General features: G+C 31.0%; 2 protein-coding genes across 2 annotated transcripts; one reads left to right on the top strand and one right to left on the bottom strand.

Annotated features, from left to right (window-relative positions):
• The first annotated feature begins 495 nt into the window (after positions 1–495).
• On the top strand, positions 496–1,014 carry LOC112696035 (uncharacterized). The gene has a single exon (XM_025748650.1). The coding sequence runs from the start codon at positions 496–498 to the stop codon at positions 1,012–1,014; it is 519 nt and encodes a 172-aa protein (XP_025604435.1).
• Positions 1,015–7,511: 6,497 nt separating this feature from the next.
• Positions 7,512–15,321, bottom strand: LOC112798175 (methylenetetrahydrofolate reductase (NADH) 2). Its single transcript, XM_025841388.2, has 12 exons — positions 15,065–15,321; positions 13,867–14,304; positions 12,923–12,983; positions 12,727–12,809; positions 12,114–12,287; positions 10,546–10,719; positions 10,339–10,439; positions 10,124–10,235; positions 9,381–9,461; positions 9,123–9,300; positions 8,001–8,335; positions 7,512–7,856 (listed from the first exon to the last, which is right to left on the bottom strand). The coding sequence occupies exons 2-12, from the start codon at positions 14,272–14,274 to the stop codon at positions 7,773–7,775; spliced, it is 1,791 nt and encodes a 596-aa protein (XP_025697173.1). The 5' UTR covers positions 14,275–14,304; positions 15,065–15,321; the 3' UTR covers positions 7,512–7,772.
• Positions 15,322–21,411: the final 6,090 nt, after the last annotated feature.

The raw sequence follows: 21,411 nt of genomic DNA, 5'->3' as shown, positions 1-21,411 counted from the left end.
ACATATCTAATTAGCGATGGAAATCTAATCTAAGTCGTTTTAAAAGGAGATGCGTGGACTTTATCTGCATTGGGCCTTTAAGATAATGAACCTAAGTTAGATTTGGGACCCTAGTAATGGATTTTAGTTTATTTTGCTTGCATTGAGGTCTTACTAAACTCAAATATAGCACAGATCACATGGAAACAGAAACGCAAAAAGATCTAGAAAATCTAATTGAGGGAGTTGATTTTAGCTCTCCTGATGGAAATGAGTTAGGACACCATGAAGCTGCTGAAATGCAGCTATTTTAAATCCCTTCCTTTTGTTTTAATGATTATTTTATCTTGGAATGTGAGAGGTGCGGCTAGCAATGGTTTTAGACGTACCTTTAAAGAAGTTGTTAGACAAAATAAACCTGATTTAGTGATCCTTTTGGAACCTAAAGTTAGTGGTGATAATGCTAGAAATGTTATCAGAAATCTAGGTTTTAAATTTTTTATTGTGGAAAACGCTATGGGATTTTCAGGTGGCATATGGATATGTTGGAATGATAACAACATAAGCATAAACACGATTGAATCTGATCCTCAATATATTCACGCCAAGATTACCAGTCCAGGAAGAGAAGATTGGTTCATGACTGCTGTTTATGCCAACCCTCAACCACAAGGCAGAAGAGATTTATGGCCAAAGCTCCAAAACTTAGCCAACAGAATGCAAAGTCCTTGGATTCTCACAGGAGACTTCAATGAGATAAAGGACCCAACAGAGAAAAAAGGGGGTGGCCAAGTTGATTACAGAGCTTGCAGTAGGTTTAGTACCTGGATAAATAATAGTGGTCTTATTGATTTGGGCTTCATGGGCAGCAGATTCACCTGGAAAGGTCCCCTTTGGAATGGTTATGAAAGAGTTTTCAAAAGGCTGGACCGTGCCTTGGCCAATCCAGCTTGGAGGCTTACCCATCATGAGGCGGTTGTGAAGGTCCTTCCAAGAACTAATTCTGACCACCACCCCCTCCTCATTATAGAATAAGTCTCTAACACCCTTAACAGGAACAGGCCTTTTAGATTTGAGTGCATGTGGACTTATCACCCGGAGTTTGAACCCTTTCTTCAACAACAATGGAACAACAATGAGAATAACAACCTTCTTAGCACCCTTGACAAAGTCAGAAGGGAGATGCACATATGGAACAGGGACACGTTTGGAAACATTTTCAAAATCAAGAGAAGAATTATGAACAGACTTGCTGGCATTCAAAGGAGCAACAGTTATGGGAAGAACCCGTTCTTGGATCAGTTAGAAGTTTCCCTCAATAAGGATCTTAATGACATTCTTGACAAGGAAGAGACTTTTTGGCTTCAAAAATCTCGAGAACAATGGATCACGGAAGGAGACAGAAATACTAGTTTCTATCACACAAAGACTATTATAAGGAGAAGAAAAAACAAGATCCTAAAGCTTAGGAATCAAGACGGCATTTGGATTGAGGATGAGCATCAACTTGAGACTCACATAACCAATTTTTTTAAATCCCTTTATAGGAAAGAGGTAAACATATCTCCTTTGAATATTGATCATATGGCTCTCCCTAATTTGGATACTAACACTTGCAGGAATATGGAAGCAACCCCCTTGGAAGTGGAAATCAAGAAAGCTCTTTTTAGCATCGGATCTCTAAAAGCTCCCGGAGAAGATGGCTTCCCAGCGATTTTTTTCAAAAATAATTGGAATCTCATGAAAGAAAAAATTTGTAACTTTGTCCAATTGTGTTGGAGGGAACCTAGCTTAATTAAAGACACTAATAAGACTCTCTTGGCCCTCATTCCGAAACTCCATCATCCGGAATTTGTATCCCAATTTAGACCTATAGCGTTGTGTAATGTGAAGTACAAAATCATAACCAAAATCATTGTAGAAAGGCTCAAACCAATGCTAGATGATAGAATATCCCCGCACCAATCCAGCTTTATCCCTAATCGGAAAATTCACGATAATATCATTATTGCCAAGGAGGTGATGCATTCTATGAAGAAAATTAGAGGAAAGAAAAGTTACATGGCTATCAAGATTGACTTCGAAAAAGCCTATGATAGATTAAATTGGGAGTACCTCAGTCAAAGACTTTCAGAATTTGGGATACCCAACCAAATCAGCAATATTATTATGGAAGGAGTTAAATCTGTCAGCTATAGCGTTCTTTGGAATGGAAACAAAACTGAAACTTTCTATCCTTCTAGAGGACTAAGACAAGGGGATCCTTTATCCCCTTATCTTTTTGTCATCAGTATGGATAAATTGTCTCAGTTTATTGAACAGGAAGTCAATAATAGATCTTGGACTCCTTTTACTTTTAGAGGAAATAGAGTTCATTTATCTCATTTGATGTTGCTGATGACTTACTTCTTTTTGCAAAAGCATCGGTCCAGCAAATAGAGAAGATAAATGCAGTTCTGGACAGATTTTGCAAAGCTTTTGGCCTAAAAATCAGTAATGCTAAGTCTTCTATAGTGTTCTCGAAAAACACAACTCCGGAGATAAAGAGCAACATATTGACAAAGACTGATTTCACAGAAAATAAAGTGCTAGGAAGATACTTGGGCGCTATGTTGAATAATAAGAAAAGAGGAAAGGAAAACTACAAAGCTGTGATTGATAGAGTGGGCAACAAACTCAAGGGGTGGAAGAGCAAATGCCTTTCAATGGCTGGCAGGATAATGCTAGCACAAGCAGTGATAAGTCCTAGCGTGAATTTTGACATGCAACATGAAAAAGTCCCAAAAACAGTGTGTAAAGAGATTGAAAAACTCCAGAGAAATTTTGTCTGGGGAGATGACAACAACAAAAGAAGACTTCACAGCATTAACTGGAAGACCCTCTGCCGACCTAAGTATGAGGGGGGTTGGGATTCAGGAACCTGGAACTCATGAATGATTCTTTCCTGATCAAAATAATTTGGCAACTAAAGGAGAACCCTAATACACTATGGGCCAAAATCCTATACCAGAAATATCTCAACAACAACAATTTTCCTACACAGATAGAAGCAAAAAGCTCAGACTCAAACCTGTGGAAAGACCTTGCAAAGCTCTGGGACACGTTCCAAAATCTCTCGGTGACCTTCGTGGGAGACGGTCGTGCTACCAACTTCTGGCTAGACAGATGGGTCGAAGGAATTGATGATACCCTGAAAAATCAAGCAACCCAACTTAATCTGGACCTCAACAGTTCAGTTTGGGAATGGGCAAATGATACTGAAGGATGGAATAAAGAAAAATTGAAATCTTACCTCCCAAATAACATTACAGCAAGAGTGCTCGCCCAACCGCCGCCCAACAACAACAATGGTAAGGATAGACAAGGATGGAGGCTCTCAGAAGATGGTGACTACTTCGTGGCGGCAACCTATAGAGCCCTAGCCAATTGGCCCCCTCCATCAACCACAAATTGGAGCAAATTGTGGCAATGGAAGGGACCCCAAAAGGCAAAAACCACTCTCTGGAGAATGATGCATAATAGACTCCTCACTAATGAGAGAAGGAGTCGTTTATTTGGGGGGAGTGATGGATGCCCCTTCTGCACTAACCAGCCGGAGAGCACTTTGCATGCGTTCAGGGACTGCCGGGGAGTCGCCCTCCTTTGGTCACAACTCATCAATCCAGATGCAACGCAGGTTTTCTTCGGATCAAACTTAGAGCAATGGGTCAATCTCAATTTCGGTAGAGAATTGAGGAGAGGAGCGAATCATAACTGGATGGACATTTTTATCACAGCTTGTTGGAAGATTTGGAGTTGGAGAAATAGGGAGATTTTTGAACAAGGATATAACAGACCACCAAACCCCCATACTGAAATTCTTAGGAAAGTAAAAGAGATAAATGATGCCTTTGGAAAAAAAAAGGAGAAAGCAGGGTCAAGAACAGAGAAGAACACCACATCAGATGGCACCCTCCACCTCACAATTGGGTAACCTTGAATACTGATGGGTCAAGAAATAGTGAATTGAAGAAGGCAAGTTGTGGAGGCCTCTTGAGGAATGAAAATGGAAAATGGCTTGGAGGATTTTCTTATTTTATTGGTGATTGCACAGCTTACAAAGCTGAGTTGTGGGGTATTGACCAAGGCCTCAAATTGGCGTGGACTTTGAGACTAAAGAAGGTAAAAGTAGAATGTGATTCTAAAGCAGTGATTGAAATTTTAAATAGTGAGAAAAACTTATCCAATCATCCGAATAGTATGATTAGAAACATCAATGCTTGGAGAGTCAAAGATTGAAATATTTGTTTTGTAAATATTTATAGAGAATGCAATAGAGGTGCCGATTGCCTCGCTCGCAAAGGCTTAGAGTTAGAACCAGGATTACACTTTTGGGATACACCTCCTAGAGAGATTGTGAGCATCCTTTTTGATGATGAAAAAGGGGTTTCCTTGCCCCATTTAATTTGTATTTAGGTCTTCTTTTCCGGGCTTTAGCCCCGTCTTAATACCAAAAAAAAAAAACTCAAATATATCTTGAATTAATATTTTGAGTCATTGTTATAGCAAATACTATACTATTTAATATTATAACACTTAGTATATATAAAAGTTGGATATATTTACAAGACATTTTTGAATTCAAATTAAAAATATTAATTATCTCTTTTTAGCTTTAAATATTATTTTCTAATGTAACAAAAAAATAAAAATAACAATGATCACTCACATAATTAAAATAGATAATCTTAATATATACATGACACTATATATCAAGGATTATTATATATGATATATAATTTTTTTTCTTTCCTATAATGAATATTTATATAATTTATTGAATAATTTTTTCAACTTAATATTTAATAAATTTAACATACAAAATAAGTAACTTAAGTCATCATCTAAGACAATAAATATAATAATACAAATATTTATTTATTTATTAGTAATAAAAAAATATGTAAATAATATAAATTGATATTTTTTAGTATAAAAGCAATAATGAAAGTTAATTACATAATTAAAAAATTATGAAGAATTTTTTAAATAATAACAAAAAATAAGATCACTGTTTTCATATATTACAAAGTTTATGAAAAAATTTTGGATAATAAATTAATCTTCAATAAATTATACATTAATTCTGTCAAAAAAAATAATTAATGCATTGGATATTATTATTTATGTACTAATATAATATATATTATCGATTATTAAGTTTATAATTAATTTTTAACCCAATTTTTGGTAATTAAAATTTAAATAATTAAAATGATTAAGCTGAATATTTTGCATCTATCCAATTTATTTTTTTTATTGAAATTAAAAAAGGATGAGTTGTTAATCAATTCTAAATTTAAATTTAAAATTGAGAAAGAAAATAAAAAATATTTTAAATTTTATTTCACTAATAAGAATTAATTTCAAAATAAGAAAATATTATAAGATGGTATGGTCATTTACTATTTTTTAATGGTAAATAATGGTGTAAGAAATTAAAAGAAAATGTATTTACAAGTTTAAAGAATATTAATTTATTTTTCAATAGAATAAATTATATATTGAATAACAAAAGTTATTATTGGTTTCTCTTCACACTAACTAATACTCAACGATGGTATTTCGGTACACCATGTTAGCAAGAAATATTAATCGATCTAATAACTTTTGTAATGATATAAGTTTATAAATTTGAAAATTTAAAAATTATTTCATAAAATGTGAAGTTTTAACGAGTAACAATGTTGATTATATTGTTTTGACTTCAAGAATGAATATGATACCAACGAATAAAATTGTCCCAAGTAAATTTTAACAAAGACAAAAGTTCATAAGTATTGTTATTAATGAAAAATTAATCTATTTTAAAGACAAATACAATTTTTTTCTGCGGATTCCTAACTCGGCAAGTTGATGACTAATCCACCACATATTGATGTTCTATTTATTAAGGGTCTGTCGTAAATTAATGGATTGCTTATACACACAAGACGAAATTCGAACTCCAAATACTTGCCGGACAAATAAGATGATGATTCAACCAATCTAAATTGATTAAAATAAATATTAATTATTTTAAATATTTTTAAGTTGTAAAATATTTATAATAATAATTATTATATATATTTTTTAATTTTAATAAAAAATTTATATAATTTTATATATTACTCCGTGCAGGACACAGGAACATACACTAATTATTATAGAATTCTAATCCGTTGTATAAATATAGGCAATTACATACCGGCGCTCATATATTCCGGAAACTCCAGAGCATGCATGGCTTCCAAATCCAACATTCGCATGGAAGATGGCTCCTCAAACAGTACTTTGTTTGCCAGTGCATTTGCCACGTCTGTCACATTTGGAGCCATAGTGCCATCACCTTGATCTTCATCTCCATTTGGATCAACAACTTCATAATTGCTTTCGAACTCTTTCTCACTGTCACTATTGTAATCTTTCCGTACAATATTTCGGTCGGCCTCAAATTGTTCGAATTCAATGTACAGCTCGATGAATGACATTTGGGCACGACTTTCAATATACATTAAAAACATCTCTTGCATACTCGCTTCGTCGGTTATATATTTGGTTTGAAATTGAACGAATCCACCAAATATTGGTATGGGATATCTGTATAGAATACATGATATTTTCCTTGACATCGCAGAATCTATCTTTTCACAAATCACATCTTTGAGTTCTTCAAATGAGATTGTGAAGGGAATAATATCTAACGGATTTTCACAAATAAATTTTACTCCTTCAGATGTTTGTAACAAAATTTGACTAAAATAATACACTTTTAAAAGAACTCTATCATCTATTTCTCTCACTAACCTAAACAGAAACAAAAACTTCACTATCAATTTTTTTTACCTCATAGCAAAGAAGAAAGAAACACGAGTGAAAGAAAGCAGAAGAACAAGATGAAGAAGACGATATCTACTTCCTTGTTTGAGTTACACATTTTTATATACGTATATCTACATAAATCGAATCCAGCAAGTTGTACCAGCTCGTTCAAAAAAAATATATAATAATCAATTCGGACCATCCGAATTGACTTTCGTATTATAAAAAAAAATTAACTATATGTACAACACGGATGGTCCAATTTGCTTCATCCAAAATTCAAAAGTTGGTCCGATTTGCCCATAAAATTTTTTCAAAAAGAAGTCGCATAGTCTGACTTGTTTACAGAACAACTTAGAGAAAATTGTCCCACATATTTGTCTAGCACCTCCATACTCTGTAACACAGCACAACACATATATGACTTCCATAACAAAAAAAAAAAATGAGCCTAGTACAAGAAGGATAAATATAATATATTTTAAACTAAAAACTAAAAAAGTACAACAATCATCAGTAGTGCCCTAGGGGATGATCTAGTCGAGTCTCTGTGCAACAGATCTACTGTTGAATAAGGCCCAGTGATCTATTGATAGGAACAATGAACCCGGTACACTCCCTCAGTCACATATATCGGAAAGTAGAAACATTCAGTCTCACGACCAAAAAAAAAAAATCAGTTTCATACAATATTACAAAATACAAACGACCATCAAATTCAAAGAGTAATTATTGTCTACAAATTATCTTACAATCGATTTCATTAAATGACACGTTACCGGTGCAATTCTGAAGAATAACACGTCTTTAGTATATGTTTACTACAAACGATGATGTGCCATACGAACTTTAGAGCCATCTAAATAATTCAAATCTTCATGAAGAAAAATAAAAGGAAAAAGCTTGACAAACAACCGAACAATACTTAAAAGAGCTAATATATGAAGTTCATCTCAGAAATCTGCAAAAACAGCAAAAAGATCGCCATTGACATAATCATTGTCTACTAAGCTGACTAAGAAGTAGCTGTTGCCCACCTGTAACACAATTAAAACAGAATTATCAGAACTCTAGTATCCAAGGTGAAAGAAGACAATTTCAGTATTGCTATTAATACAAGGTATTTCTGCTGATAAGAAGGCAAAGTGCAAGGTTTAGGGTATGGAAGTTTGAAAACCAACCTCTTCAACCAATTTCCTGGAAGCATCACCCTCAGGGTACAAGCATGCCCATCCTCTTGACCAAATTTCAAATGCCTCATCCTTCCATACCATGAAGCTAACAGGATCTACAATGGTTGGTTGGATTATTTCCTTGGCTGGGAAGACCCCCCATGTCACAGCATTCACATCGGTTTGGCCTACATTAGATCTCCAACTTCCTTCTTTATTCACAGCCATGAAAGTTAGAGATGATCTATTCTTGCATTTCTCAACAAGTGCATCCAGCTTTTCCTTAGAGCAAAAGAACTCCACATATGCCTTCTGATATACATATCCACCAGGTCCACCCCAGCCTAGGTCAAAAATCAAAACATAGGATTTAGAATATCTGTTGTTTTCAGTTTTTTTTCCCTACATGGTAGTAAAACCAATGCAAAAGAAGAGAGAAACCAAAAGAGGACGGGTACAGCCACATCTGAGTTACAACTCTGATACAATTGAAACAAAAAAACAACTCATAAAGGGAGCTATCAATTGACCACCAAATATTCAGGTTTAAAAGGCCAAATATTGCTTTTCTTGTAGTTAAGTAATTCAAGTTTTTTTACCAACAAAAAACAATGAAAAAGAAAATGGCAATAAACCGGGGAGAAAAGAACTATATAGAAATTGCCCACTTATGGTTGTTGACCAAATTGTAGGACATAACTCTGTTTATTCATCAGCACAGACCATCTACCTTAGCAGGCTTGCTACCAGCTGGGAAACACTACATATTTTTATATTCAGGTAATCAGAGGCAGGAAAAGTGAGAAAACACTCACTGCTAATGTCAGCTAACTATTGATGTTGTTTCAAACTAAATGTATTGGAAGATCATGCCAAAGTATAAATGTCTAAGTTGTTTCCTCTCCGAAACTAGATCATGCTGCAATACTTGATGGTCATGGATGTTCCCTATGTATGCATAGTCAGGAAAGGTGAAAGAAGCCTTCCAATATCATGGGAATATGGGATACTCACGACAAATAGTCATTGTTCAAGACACTTGGAAATGCATCAATCTAGGCAATTATGATCTATAGTGTGAACAAATTAGAAAATTATTCATATATACACGTCTACATCTTTTAGACTCACCTACAGTAGGAGAATCAGATTTCTCCCCATTGACTGCTGGCTGGCTATTGATGGTGAGAAATCCCTTCAAGTTAATCTTTTCCAGCTGCTCATTTATAATCCTCGTCTCTGGCTGAAGACCATCTAATTCTGACCAAGGATTGCTTCTCAACTTTCCAAGGCAATACTGTTTAAACCTCTGTTATGCAACAATGAACACAACTTTAGTTCATGTTGAAGTGATGGTGAGTATAGTCATATTCCAGATAGGAATTATACCTCATAAATATCCTCAATGCTCCTCAGGGGAACCACCCATTCTTCAACAAGTTTTTTGTCCCGTGCACGTGGCCTCATGAACTGCAAGAAAGAAAAGAATTGAGTAGGACATGATCATTCAAATAAGCAGCAGAATATTAAGAGACTGTCAATTTCCAAATGCTTTTTACGGTGTTTCATTCTTCTTCCCTGTCATCATTTAGTGGTTTCTCATTGACAGTGTCCCAAATTAAAAGACATTGTAATTAACTAATTATGCATCGAATAACTAAACCTACTTATGTCTCTGCAGAATCAAAGTGATCATCTATCTATTCCCTCTCCCTCTATCTCCTTCACACATATACACACAAACACAAAAACATTCTCACTAAATTGCAAACTATAGTTGCCAACTTTTTGCTGACCTGTGCTAAACAAAATCAGAGAGAATTGCTAGCTCATCTGCAGATCAGAGTCATATGAGTATATGACAACTGGCTGGAAAGATTAAATTTTGCTTATGCAAGCAAGAATACCCAAGAACTTGCTAGGAAACGTTTCAGTATATGACATTACTTTGATATAAAGGGGCAAGAAAAAACTACTAAATACCATACTGTGAAGGAAAAAAACTGAGAAAATATATATATACGTATTAAAATCCACAAAATACATGAATTGGGTCATGGACAAAAGTATCAAACTGAACTTTACAAAATAATAGAATCCACAAATTAAAATCACTTTGTGATAGTAAGAACCTGGTAATCAGTTAGTGCACCATATGATGGATTACGAGAATCACCCCAACGCCCATGTGGGTATTGATCCCATCCTATTGTCCTTGATATGTAGCTTTTTGGACGATTTGCCCTATTGCATTAATATATGGATATAAAGTAAGATATCCTTCAAATAAACTAAACACCCCCAAATATTTAAGGAAAAAAACATAGCATTTACAAAGGTGTAATACCAAAATATTGGACGAACATCTTCTCTAACACGAAACACATTTGCAGGGCGCCGCCAAGGTAATGACCTATTAATTTTGGTCTCTTCAATTAAGCCGAGATTCTGCCAATAATAATATGCATAGAGACTTACGTTCAATTCAATTCTTGCAATATAACAATGAAAATATGCGTAAAACAGGAATCTTGCATGGAACAGGAGAAACAACCATTAGTATTGCTAATGCTGATTTCTCCATATTTAGAGTATACATATGTAGTGTCTTAATTCCATGAGCTAAAATTTTTTTGCACATTTCAGTTCCCAGGTGAATTCCATAAGATTTGACAGCTTCTTCATTGTCCTTGATAGGCTCTAAAGCAGCAAAAATGTCAGCTGGTATCTGGAATATTTCATCAAAGATGAAAAATTATACTAGAGCCAAGACTGAAGTATAAAAAAAATAGTAAAGTGTAAGCAACTAAGAGACATTAGTCTGTACGCTTCTGTTCAAACAGGCCTAATTTCATGCACTGACTGGAATTGGAATTCAGTTCCCAAAGAAAATAGTAATGCATACAAATATAATATTTTCAAATGTAGCACTTATGATTTATCAGTAGTTACTATTCATGTAGCTCATAGTCTTCCAAGTTGCAGTCTATTCTATCATCTGAAAACAAAATGCAGAAATCCTTGCTGAAAATTGCACAACTTTTCACTTTCACCATTAATAACAAAATACCATGAAGACTGTGACATTCATGACAAATCAGTGGAGCTTCTTCAGTAAAATTCAAGTTCAATTAATCATGAAAATGAGCAAGGGCTGAGGGTGGAGAAAAATACATCTTAGAAGGAGGGGAAAGATAAGAGGCAGAACCATTCCTCTAAAAAGTTTATAAAAAGAGTAGTATAATAGTAGAGAATTAAAAGATATAACATCTTAATAATACAAAAAGAAAAAGTGTTAATCCATTAATGCCAGATAAAAATAATAACTAACAACCAACTAAAAGGTGAAAATATATGATCTAGCATTTTCTGCGGATATATATACTTTATGGGAACCAAGTATATTCACTCTGTAATATGTGCTCTTTGCTTTTGTGCTCAACCAAAATAAATCATAGCTGAAACAAATACTCATCAAGGATATAACTAAGACATAGCTGTCTTGAAAATTAATTTGACCCGAAGAAGCTTACAAAGTTTCTATTAAAAGTACTGTTAACATTTATACTTTCACAAGGAAAATAGTAGTGTATAGTCCAACTAGTTTAATACAATTTTAATTATTTCAGTTTTCAGAAAGATTTTTTAGCAAAGGAATGTTCAATTGTACCCAGTCATTAAATACAATTGATGTCACTTACAACAATTGCAACAGCAAAATGCTATCTGAACTGAATATCTAAATTTTCTGCACATGAAGGCAAAAATGCTGAATAAAAGGCATTTAAATCAGAAGGAACGCACTAGAGAGCACCATTAAATCTATTCATACAACTTAAACAGGGTGATTAGAGAGTTATTCTTAGCAAGCAAGCCAGAGGAAAAGATGCAATCCCAGAAATTCAAAAAGAAAAATAATAATATAAACTTAAAAAAAGAGGTTCAATAAACATAACAAACATTTAGCAACACATTGAACACATAACATGACATTTATACCAGTATTCAACACATTGAACACAACACTCTAAAGCATTTTTAAGTCCCATGTCCTCAAGATTGGTAAAATATTTAGTATATCTAACTAAAAGGTCTATAGTCTATACAACAACATTTGGATACCTTCGTTTTACAAAAGCCAGTCATGCGGAGAAAACCTTTATAATTATTAATCGGCATAATTCCAGGCACAATAGGACAAGTTATTCCAATTTGGCGACAGTCATTCACAAATTTAAGGAATATATCTGTATCATAAAATAATTGGGTAACGATCAGATCCGCTCCAGCATCAACCTATAAAATAAATAAATAGTTAGATTAGCGGGAAAAAGGCAGAAAGATGAACACACAGCAGGTGAGTTGAAAGTATTATGTAAAACAAACAGCCATATTTCTCTCTTCATACTTCTTTTAGCATGCTACTCAGAAATTGTAAGTATTATGTAAACCAGTATTAATAATAACAGTAAACAATGAACAAAAAAGTTCTCAAACATCTTTTTCTCTTAATACATGTTTAAGCATGCTACACAGCATGACCCAAAAAAAAAAAGCATGCTATACAGAATTTCAATGAACATATCATTTCTTATGCATTTTTCTCACTTCACATACTTATTAAGCATGCTACTCGCAAATCATAAGTATTTTGTAGACTGTACATCCAGAAGTGATCATGGATAAAACCTAATGTAACACAAGATGGGTGAAGTCAAATTTTTGGTAAAAACACCTTGCTCTTGAGGTAAGCAAGATCATTTTGATAACCTTCTGGAGTAGCCAAGCCATCACTTCCTATAACATCTGGATGTGCCTCTGAGAAGAAGAAGACAGAAATATAAGAACAATGAAAGTGGTAAAAGCAACAGAAAAGCTCATGATGTAATGCCATAAGGATGTTGAAAATAATGATAACTATAGCTAGAAACCTGGATAACCAGCAACTGTGATGCCAAAGTAGTCACCATACTTGGCTCTTATATGTTTAACCTGAAAAAATTAACAGCAATATCATAGTTAACATGCAAGACTAGGAAAATGGCCCAAGGAGTTTAACAACTAGCTCTGGTAGCAAATACCAAATTACTTTATGAAATTAAATTTCAGGTTGTGACATCAGTAAGAATGTAATTTGGTATTTCATAAATTGCTGGAACATCATGTCCACATATTTAAAATTTGGTTAAAAAGGGCACATCATTCTTTCCCATATAAAGTTTTTTTTATTGTTTTCCCATGTCAGGGGCAACAATTATTTGAAAGCATCTCCGCAAAGCAGTTCAACAATTATTTACATCTACTTCCCATTTTAGCAGAACTCAGTTCGCACAACAAATCAGACAAAGGAAATTTTGAGAACAGTATGTCATTAAATGACTTAAAAAGCTCTTCTAGAAAAAGATTTTCATGAAAATAGTTTTGAAGAAAAAACATTATCAAAATCATGCCAGTCTACAGAATTAGATGAAGTCTAAATATTGAAGACATGTTCTCTCAATTTTTTGTCGGTAAATAGAAAAGTAAATAGTTGGCAAAAACCCTAGCAACACATGAATGCCATTAGGCCTTGGCAAAAAGCAAATAGGATAGATTCGTCATGCTAGAAACACGCTCTTTAAACATATTATTTGTTTATATCTTGAACTTTAGAGAAGAAAACAAGATGAATAATTTTGGTCCAGTAATTTTAGGTTGCTGGTAAGGTATTATGAATAAAATCTCATGTTAATCAAAAAGTTTGATATATTTTCTATACACTTGAAATCAATGTAACATATTTGTTTAAAATGTGCATATGAAAGAGTTACTTGACAGCGCAATCATTGATAGATTCCAATTTATATATAGAGGGTAAGAATGGGGTTTGGTGTACCAAGTCCCGAGCGCAGGCAAAGCCACCTTCAATCTGGACGAATTTGTCCTGACCGTGGGGGGGATCACCACGAAGAGCAAGAACATTCTGGAGACCATTGGACTTGATGGTCTGGAGAGCATGGTCGATCTTCTCTACAGGCATGTTGGTACAGGTGAGGTGCATCATGGTCTCCACGCATACCATGTTTTGCATCTTGTTTGCAATTTCAAGTGTTAGATCAGCTGTGGATCCTCCTGCGCCCCAAGTGATATCGCAAAACGAAGGATTATGTGCCACCATCCGGTCCATCCTCTCAAACAAATTATCTACCCCATCTTCGGTCTTGGGTGGAAAGAACTCGAATGAGAAGACCACCCTGTCTGGATCAGCTGCCGCAGCTGCTCGTATTTTCTCTATCACCTTCATTTGCTTCTTTTTGTCTTTTCAAATTTTATCCTGATGAGGCCAGCAACCAACCAAAGCAACAAAGTATATTAGATCAGCTAGGCCAGATCTAACAATTAATATACCTTCCTACCAAATGATTGCAAGAACACCACCGACACCACACATATAACCATGTTAGTGATACAAGAACAGAAACACAGAAGCTAACATAAATTTGCCTTCCTGATTGTAGATCAATAATAATAATAATAAATCAGAAGGAGATAAATAAGAATGAAACGAGATCCAGTAGTTGTTGTCTTCACTATTTCTTTTGGTCCTCCGCTCATTACCGCATCGCGTCATTCCACCATCACCAAAGCAGGGATGCACAACAGTGATCCTCGCACCAAACTAGATCCATATACAGAGCCCAAAATGCAGCAAAAAACTTTTCAATAACAATTGCCCTTCAATTTCAAACGTATAATATCTTCAAATTGAAGAACACGAGAGTTTAAGAAGCCTAATTAACGAAGTCCTTTAGATGCAAAACTTAGTACCACAAATAAGTTTTCCCGAGATAAAAACATACATATATTTCACATCATTCCGTTCAATCTACAACAGAGAACAAGCAGAGGAATAACTGATTCCACAGCAGTAGTAGATACAGCTGTAAATTTTCAACTGAAATTCGATTTATTTCATCCCTCGCAATACGTGGTTCTACAGTGTCCTTTTTCTGGCGGAATTCAGTGCACATGAAAAAACAGTTGGAAGTGAAAGGAAAGTGTACCGGATCGGAGAGAGAGAGAGAGAGTCGTACCTCTGGGATGAAACTTGTGAGGAAGGGAGACAATGAGGCAGAGGCAGATGGCAAAAGCGCGCAATGGCAGGGGAGCTATTCTGGCTATTTATAGACTTAGATTAGAGGTGGCAGCATAGATCTGAGATGGGGATGATATAGTTGGTTGGTAATGGTGGCTACAGTTACTGGCTAAGTGCCTCATTTCTTCAAATTCTGTCGGTATAGATTTTAATTCTTTGAAAAGTACGATTTGGGCCACAGTTGAATCGATTATTAAACCGATTAAGTTATTAAATTATTAATTTATTAGTTTAATAAAAATATTATTGATAATTTTACGTAAATAAAAATATAAAATAATTAAAATTTTAAAATTAAAATTTAAAATATATATTTTTAAATTTTAAAAATAATAAATATAAAAATAAACATAAAATTTATGAGTATTATTATATTAGTATTTTAATTTAATACAATAATAATAATAATTAATTTACAAAATCTATCATCTAATTATAATATTAATAAATTTTAATATTAATATCAAAATAAATAACTTTAATATAATACTAGTATTAAAATAAATTAAATATATTAATAAATTTTTAATAAAATGTATATTTATATTAATAATTATACATAACAAAAATATAATTAATTTAAAAAATAAAAAATAGAAAATTAAATTAAATTTAGATAATTATAAAATTATTTAATTAAATATTTATTATATAATTAATTTTTGTTATATATAATTGTAGAAAATATAATAATTGAGTGGCAAACAGAGAGTGCATCAGCCATGAGATTCCTAGTTTGAATCTTAATATCACTCTTTTGGAAAAAATTCCAAAATAATAGACCTGTTGGGTTGAATCGGTTTTAACAGATTCTTATTGCTTTATATCGATTTTTATTCTTAAACGGTCTAAAAAATAAACTGAATTGATTTGGAGTTTGGTTCATTGACTATGATTTAGACACTGACTTTATGTAGAAAATTAAAAAAAAAACTAAATAATATTGAATATTTAATTTACTTAAAAAATCCCTTTATGTATATTAGTAATTCATAATTCATAATCATATAGAAGCAGAAGTTAATTAATTCATTATATATAATATATTTAACAAAAAATATAAAATATAAAAAAAAGAATAAATTAGTTTGATAGTGACTATTGTTCAATTCTATTCAATTTTTAATCTAATTAGATTTTGATCGATTTGAGTGAGTCTAATTAATTTTTAATAAATTTGACCAAATATCATTTCAGTATTAATTTGATAATTATGATATATTAATAAATATTCAAATCATGCACATAATAAAACGATCATCATATATTTATGTATCATAACTCATAAGTAATTTTTATCAAAATAAGCTGAGAGTCCTTATCCATTTACTTTATTAGTTTAAACATCTTTTAATTTAAAAAATTGGTACTATTTTATGATCAAAATAAAACAAATATTCCTTTTATCTAAATATAATTTTCATTTGCTGACAAAAAATATAAATTGGACTATAAAGATTAAGATGGAATAGTCAGTTAGTCACACAAAAAAAAAAAAAACTACGATAGAATATCCCACCAAAATTAATAAGAAATTACTAAAATTTATCTAAAGAAGAAATTGAAAAATAAAAAATAAAAAAATCTAGCTACAGAAACTATGTTGAATTCCACAATTAAGTACTTGTCTAATTTCTTTACCAATAATCTTTGACTCATTAAAATTATTTTAAGGAAGTTAGTGAATCCCAAATCTAACCCGGAGGGGGTTTACTCTTCAGTATATTTTCCTTCAATGCAAATACTTGAGTTCCGCGGCTTGATTTTGCCGAATAATTTCTATCAGCAAATAATTGTTCAAGAAGATTTCTGCTACAGTTAAACACATTATAGGTAACATCCTCAGTCTCCCAACTCATTGAATTGTATTCAAAGACGGTGCATCCGGGAAGAGGACATACATTGAGAGATCTTTGTGTTTATAGAATTGGATCGTGTTAAGAAATAAACAGGTAAATAATACAGTTGTAAATGTGGAATTTTTTACTGAAATAAAATAAAAAATTTTATTATTTTCAAAATTTTATTTTTTAACTGTAATTTTTCAAATACAATTTTTTTTAGATTAAGGGACAGTTTGCCGCAATCCGGCCAATTCTATAATTTTTATAGAGTTCCTCTAACCTCCAACAAATTCCATTTCAATTTTTTTCAAAATACATGAAACTCAAATTTTTAAGCTAATATCATCGTGAGTATATAGAAGTACACAAAAATACACAGATAATAAGTATGACTTCTTTAACATTGTGGTAATGGTAAATATACAAATGCATGGGAATAAGCTATATTTAAAAAGAATTTTTTTTCATTATAAATAAAAAACTATTATTTCTCTAATAAAAATATGACTTATTCCTAGAGACGATGATAATGGTTGTCATTGTACATTGTGAAGTTTAAAAATTTGAGTTGGTCAATTTTTTTTTAAATTTAAAGTGAAGTTCGCCCGGAGTTAGGGCGAACTTACTTTGAATAAAAAAAATCGTATTTCAAAAATTAAAATTAAAAAATAGGATTTTAAAATTATCAAAGTAAGTATATAAATCAACTTCATTTCAATGGGTAGTGTATAGTTATTAAAATTACCCTTTAATTTTCACAAAATAAGTATATGAATAAACTTCATTTATACTTTACTAACAATTAAAACGATTTTTTAAGAAGGGTCGTTTTTTGTTTATTCAAAAGGTTTTTTTATAAATTTACATATACCAAAAAAAAGTTATATATATATATATACACACAAAATAGCTATATATTCAAATTTACAACAAACAATAAACTTTATAAATAATATAAGCAAATTTTATAAATAATATATCGAACTAGGTTTATATTTATAGTCAACAAATGAATAAAAATACAAACTACAGTGGTGACTAATATCTTTTATTCATGAAAGTTTTAACTATATTGTTGTAAAAAGATAATTGTGTTTTTGTTAGTACTTGATCACTTTATTTTTTAAAAAAATGAAATATCACGCATAAATGTAAAAAAAATATATAATGACTAATTTTTAATATTTAAAAAATTTTAATTTTTCTAATTGCAATTAATTTTCAATCTTATAACAAATTTTATACGTAAATTATAAATAAGGTATTTTAATATTTTTACCGAAAAAAATCTTTCTTTTCACATCAACTACTTTATTAGTAATAAAGATAAATGTAAAATAGAATAAATTTCTATTTCTATCCACAAAAATTTTAAATACTAATACATTTTTTACCTATAAAAAAAATTAAAATTATATCTATGAAAAATAAATTCCATACCATAAAATTATTCAAACACTAAAAAATTAACTAAAAATCTCAAATCGCCTTCTCTTAATCCTAATTTTAACCCTCCCTTGAATCTCAACTCTTTTTTTTGTTTGGACTATACCACCTCTTTCACCAATATTACAAATTTATTATTAATTTTTAAAATTATTTTGTCTCTTTTTTAGTTTAGTTTGTTGTTTAAAATTTTATCCAAACACTTGATTTGGTTTTTTTGGTGACAAACACTTGATTTGGTTTGATTTGTTTAATACTATTTTTAATAGTTTTAAATTGAAATCAAATCTAATTTAAATTAATTATCATATATTTAAAGAGCTTTAGTTTAAATTATATATCATTTAAATAATTTAATGCGTAAATTTTAAAGTTATATCTAAAAAGATTTAACTCACTTTTAGGCTGTCTGTTAGTAAACCTATTTAAATATCTTTGTGACTCATTCTGATTAATTTTGTATGAATAAAATTTATGAATTGTTTTATGCACATATTTACCTTATGTGATCAAGTGAAGTGAGTGATTTAGTTTATTTGTTGAAAAAATTTGAAGGATCTAACCTAAAATATTCTTAGTATTATTCTTAGTATTAGTTCTTTAAATTTTTAACACTTTGATTTAGGTTGTCAAAAAGAAATTCTTTCAAGATCTAGTAGAAATTTTTTTTAATAACTTAAATTATTAATAATAGATTTTTTAGAGGTCTAATAAAACAATTTTTTCCACCTTTTTTGTTTACGCTATTATTTTTCATCTTTTTGTTTTCACTATTATTTTTCTTACCACAATTAATCATTTTTATCAAATTTAACTATCTCTTAAAAATTAATTTATTGTTCGTCTTTTTTAAAATTATTTTTGTTGGAATCAGAATCTTTCGGATATCATTTAGACTTTTCATAGTTTATTTTTCATATAAATTGTTGTTTTTATAGTTGACAGGTTATGCAAAGAGTAAGATAAAGAAAATGTGATGTAAATGTGCTTGTGAAAATTCAACTTTGTTAGTGTCTGAATATGTTAACAGTTTAACACCCAAATAGGATTTATATAGTATATAGTATTAGAGAAAAATCATTTTTAAGTTACCATTTTAGCATTTAATAATAACATTTATGTTATATAAATACAAAAAAATAGTCACTATATAAAAGTGTATATTTGATATTTATAAAAAAAATTGATTATACTGTTATAAAATATTTAATTATTTTGTTGTGAAACATGTTATCATTTTAGAATTTCTGATAGCTAATTATTTTTTACAGAAATATGTAAAATAATATATATAAAATATACACAAATACATAATGACAAATTTTTTATAACTGGTATTTTATATTTATGAAGGTCTTTGTTAATAATAATACTTAAACTCATTTTTTATTTTTTTGTTAACCTCATTTTTTAATTAACGTATAGACACAAATATTTTGATTTATTAACTTTATATTATAGGTTTATATTCTAATGATCATAGAAAACAAATGGTTAAAATTGGATAAATTATTAAATAGTAACTAAAAAAATCATATTATTAAAAAAATAATTTTAAGATACTAATGACAGAAAAAAAACTTCAAAGAAAATATTATTAGATCGACAAAAATGACAACCATGAAATAGTCTATTTAAAATGGTAAAAAACATTAAGCTATCTTTGCAGGTATGGAAAATTTTGAATTTTTATGTAAATATATAATTTTAAATTTTTAACGTTTAAATGACCTAATTTCAGGTTTAAAATTTATAGTTGATATATAAATGCGTCAATGTTTTTCGAACTTATTTCAAAGATGTCATTATTTTTAAACTATTTCTATGTACCATCCTTTTTAATGATATTATTTATTTTATGAATTATTATACTAATTTTTAATTAAGTTATTAATTTTTTAATATTCTTTTTTTAACAATCAATTATTCTATTTTATAATTAATAACTAAATTAAAAAAGGAAGATATGGGTAAATAATTCGAAAAATAATAACATTCTAATAATAAGTTTAAAAATAGGGATACTTTAGTAAATTCTCCGAAATTTAGAGGTAACAGTGGTTGGTAGCTTATTATTTTTATTTTTTTCTTTTTTTTCTCTCTCTACGGTTGGTGGCATAAGTAGGTAGTGAATGATTTGTTTGACCAAAGAAAGAGTAGGTGGGGATTTGGTGATGGACCACAGTACCAAATAATGGCACCGTAGTAGCTGGGAACTCAAGGCATTTTAACATTCAAAAATCCTGTACAGCCAAATTATTAAAATGAGTTACCAATATATTTTTATCTAAATATATATGTAATTTAATTTATTTTTAATATATATTTGTATTTCAGTTAACAATTGTTCTCCAAGGTATAACCGCCAACACTGGGAAATGCTTTTTTGTTCTATCTACTGGATGACAGTGCTGTGTATTCCTGGATGACGCTCAAGTCAATATTAAATTATTAACTCATGGAATATCTAATCAAGACTGAATCAAAGTTGCTCTCTTGTGTAGTTCGCGTTGTGTTATATGTAGCTCTGATTAGCTCCTAATTATTGTTGCTGGGTGATAACCGACCTATATGTTTATAGCCAAGATTCGCACAGAAACTATAGAGATCCCCCAACAGTTTCTTGATAAAATCAAGTTAAATATTCGAGAATCAGTTCCAAGGTATAACGTCGTGTGTCCGTGTTGTTAGGGTACAAATCAATTTGTATTTCAACATATATTTTATACCAATTAGTAATCACTAATTTTAGTGATTAATATACACTTAGCATAGTTGTTTAACATTATATACTTGCACGTTGTATCCTCCCCACACGGCCCTTAAAGGCAGAACCTTCAATTTTTTGTATTAAAAAAACAATAAACTACTTGTTAGGTTGGTTTTTTTTTTTTTTTTTTGGGAGGAAGGGGGGGGGGGGGCGTTGTCCAAATCAGGATCATTTATTAAAGTTCACACATAAATTTGGGTTTGCGTTCACAGGTAAAGGAAAAAA

This window comes from Arachis hypogaea, chromosome 1 (assembly GCF_003086295.3).
Source record: "Arachis hypogaea cultivar Tifrunner chromosome 1, arahy.Tifrunner.gnm2.J5K5, whole genome shotgun sequence".
Lineage (NCBI taxonomy): Eukaryota > Viridiplantae > Streptophyta > Magnoliopsida > Fabales > Fabaceae > Arachis > Arachis hypogaea.
This window is presented reverse-complemented; position numbering and strand designations above follow the sequence as displayed.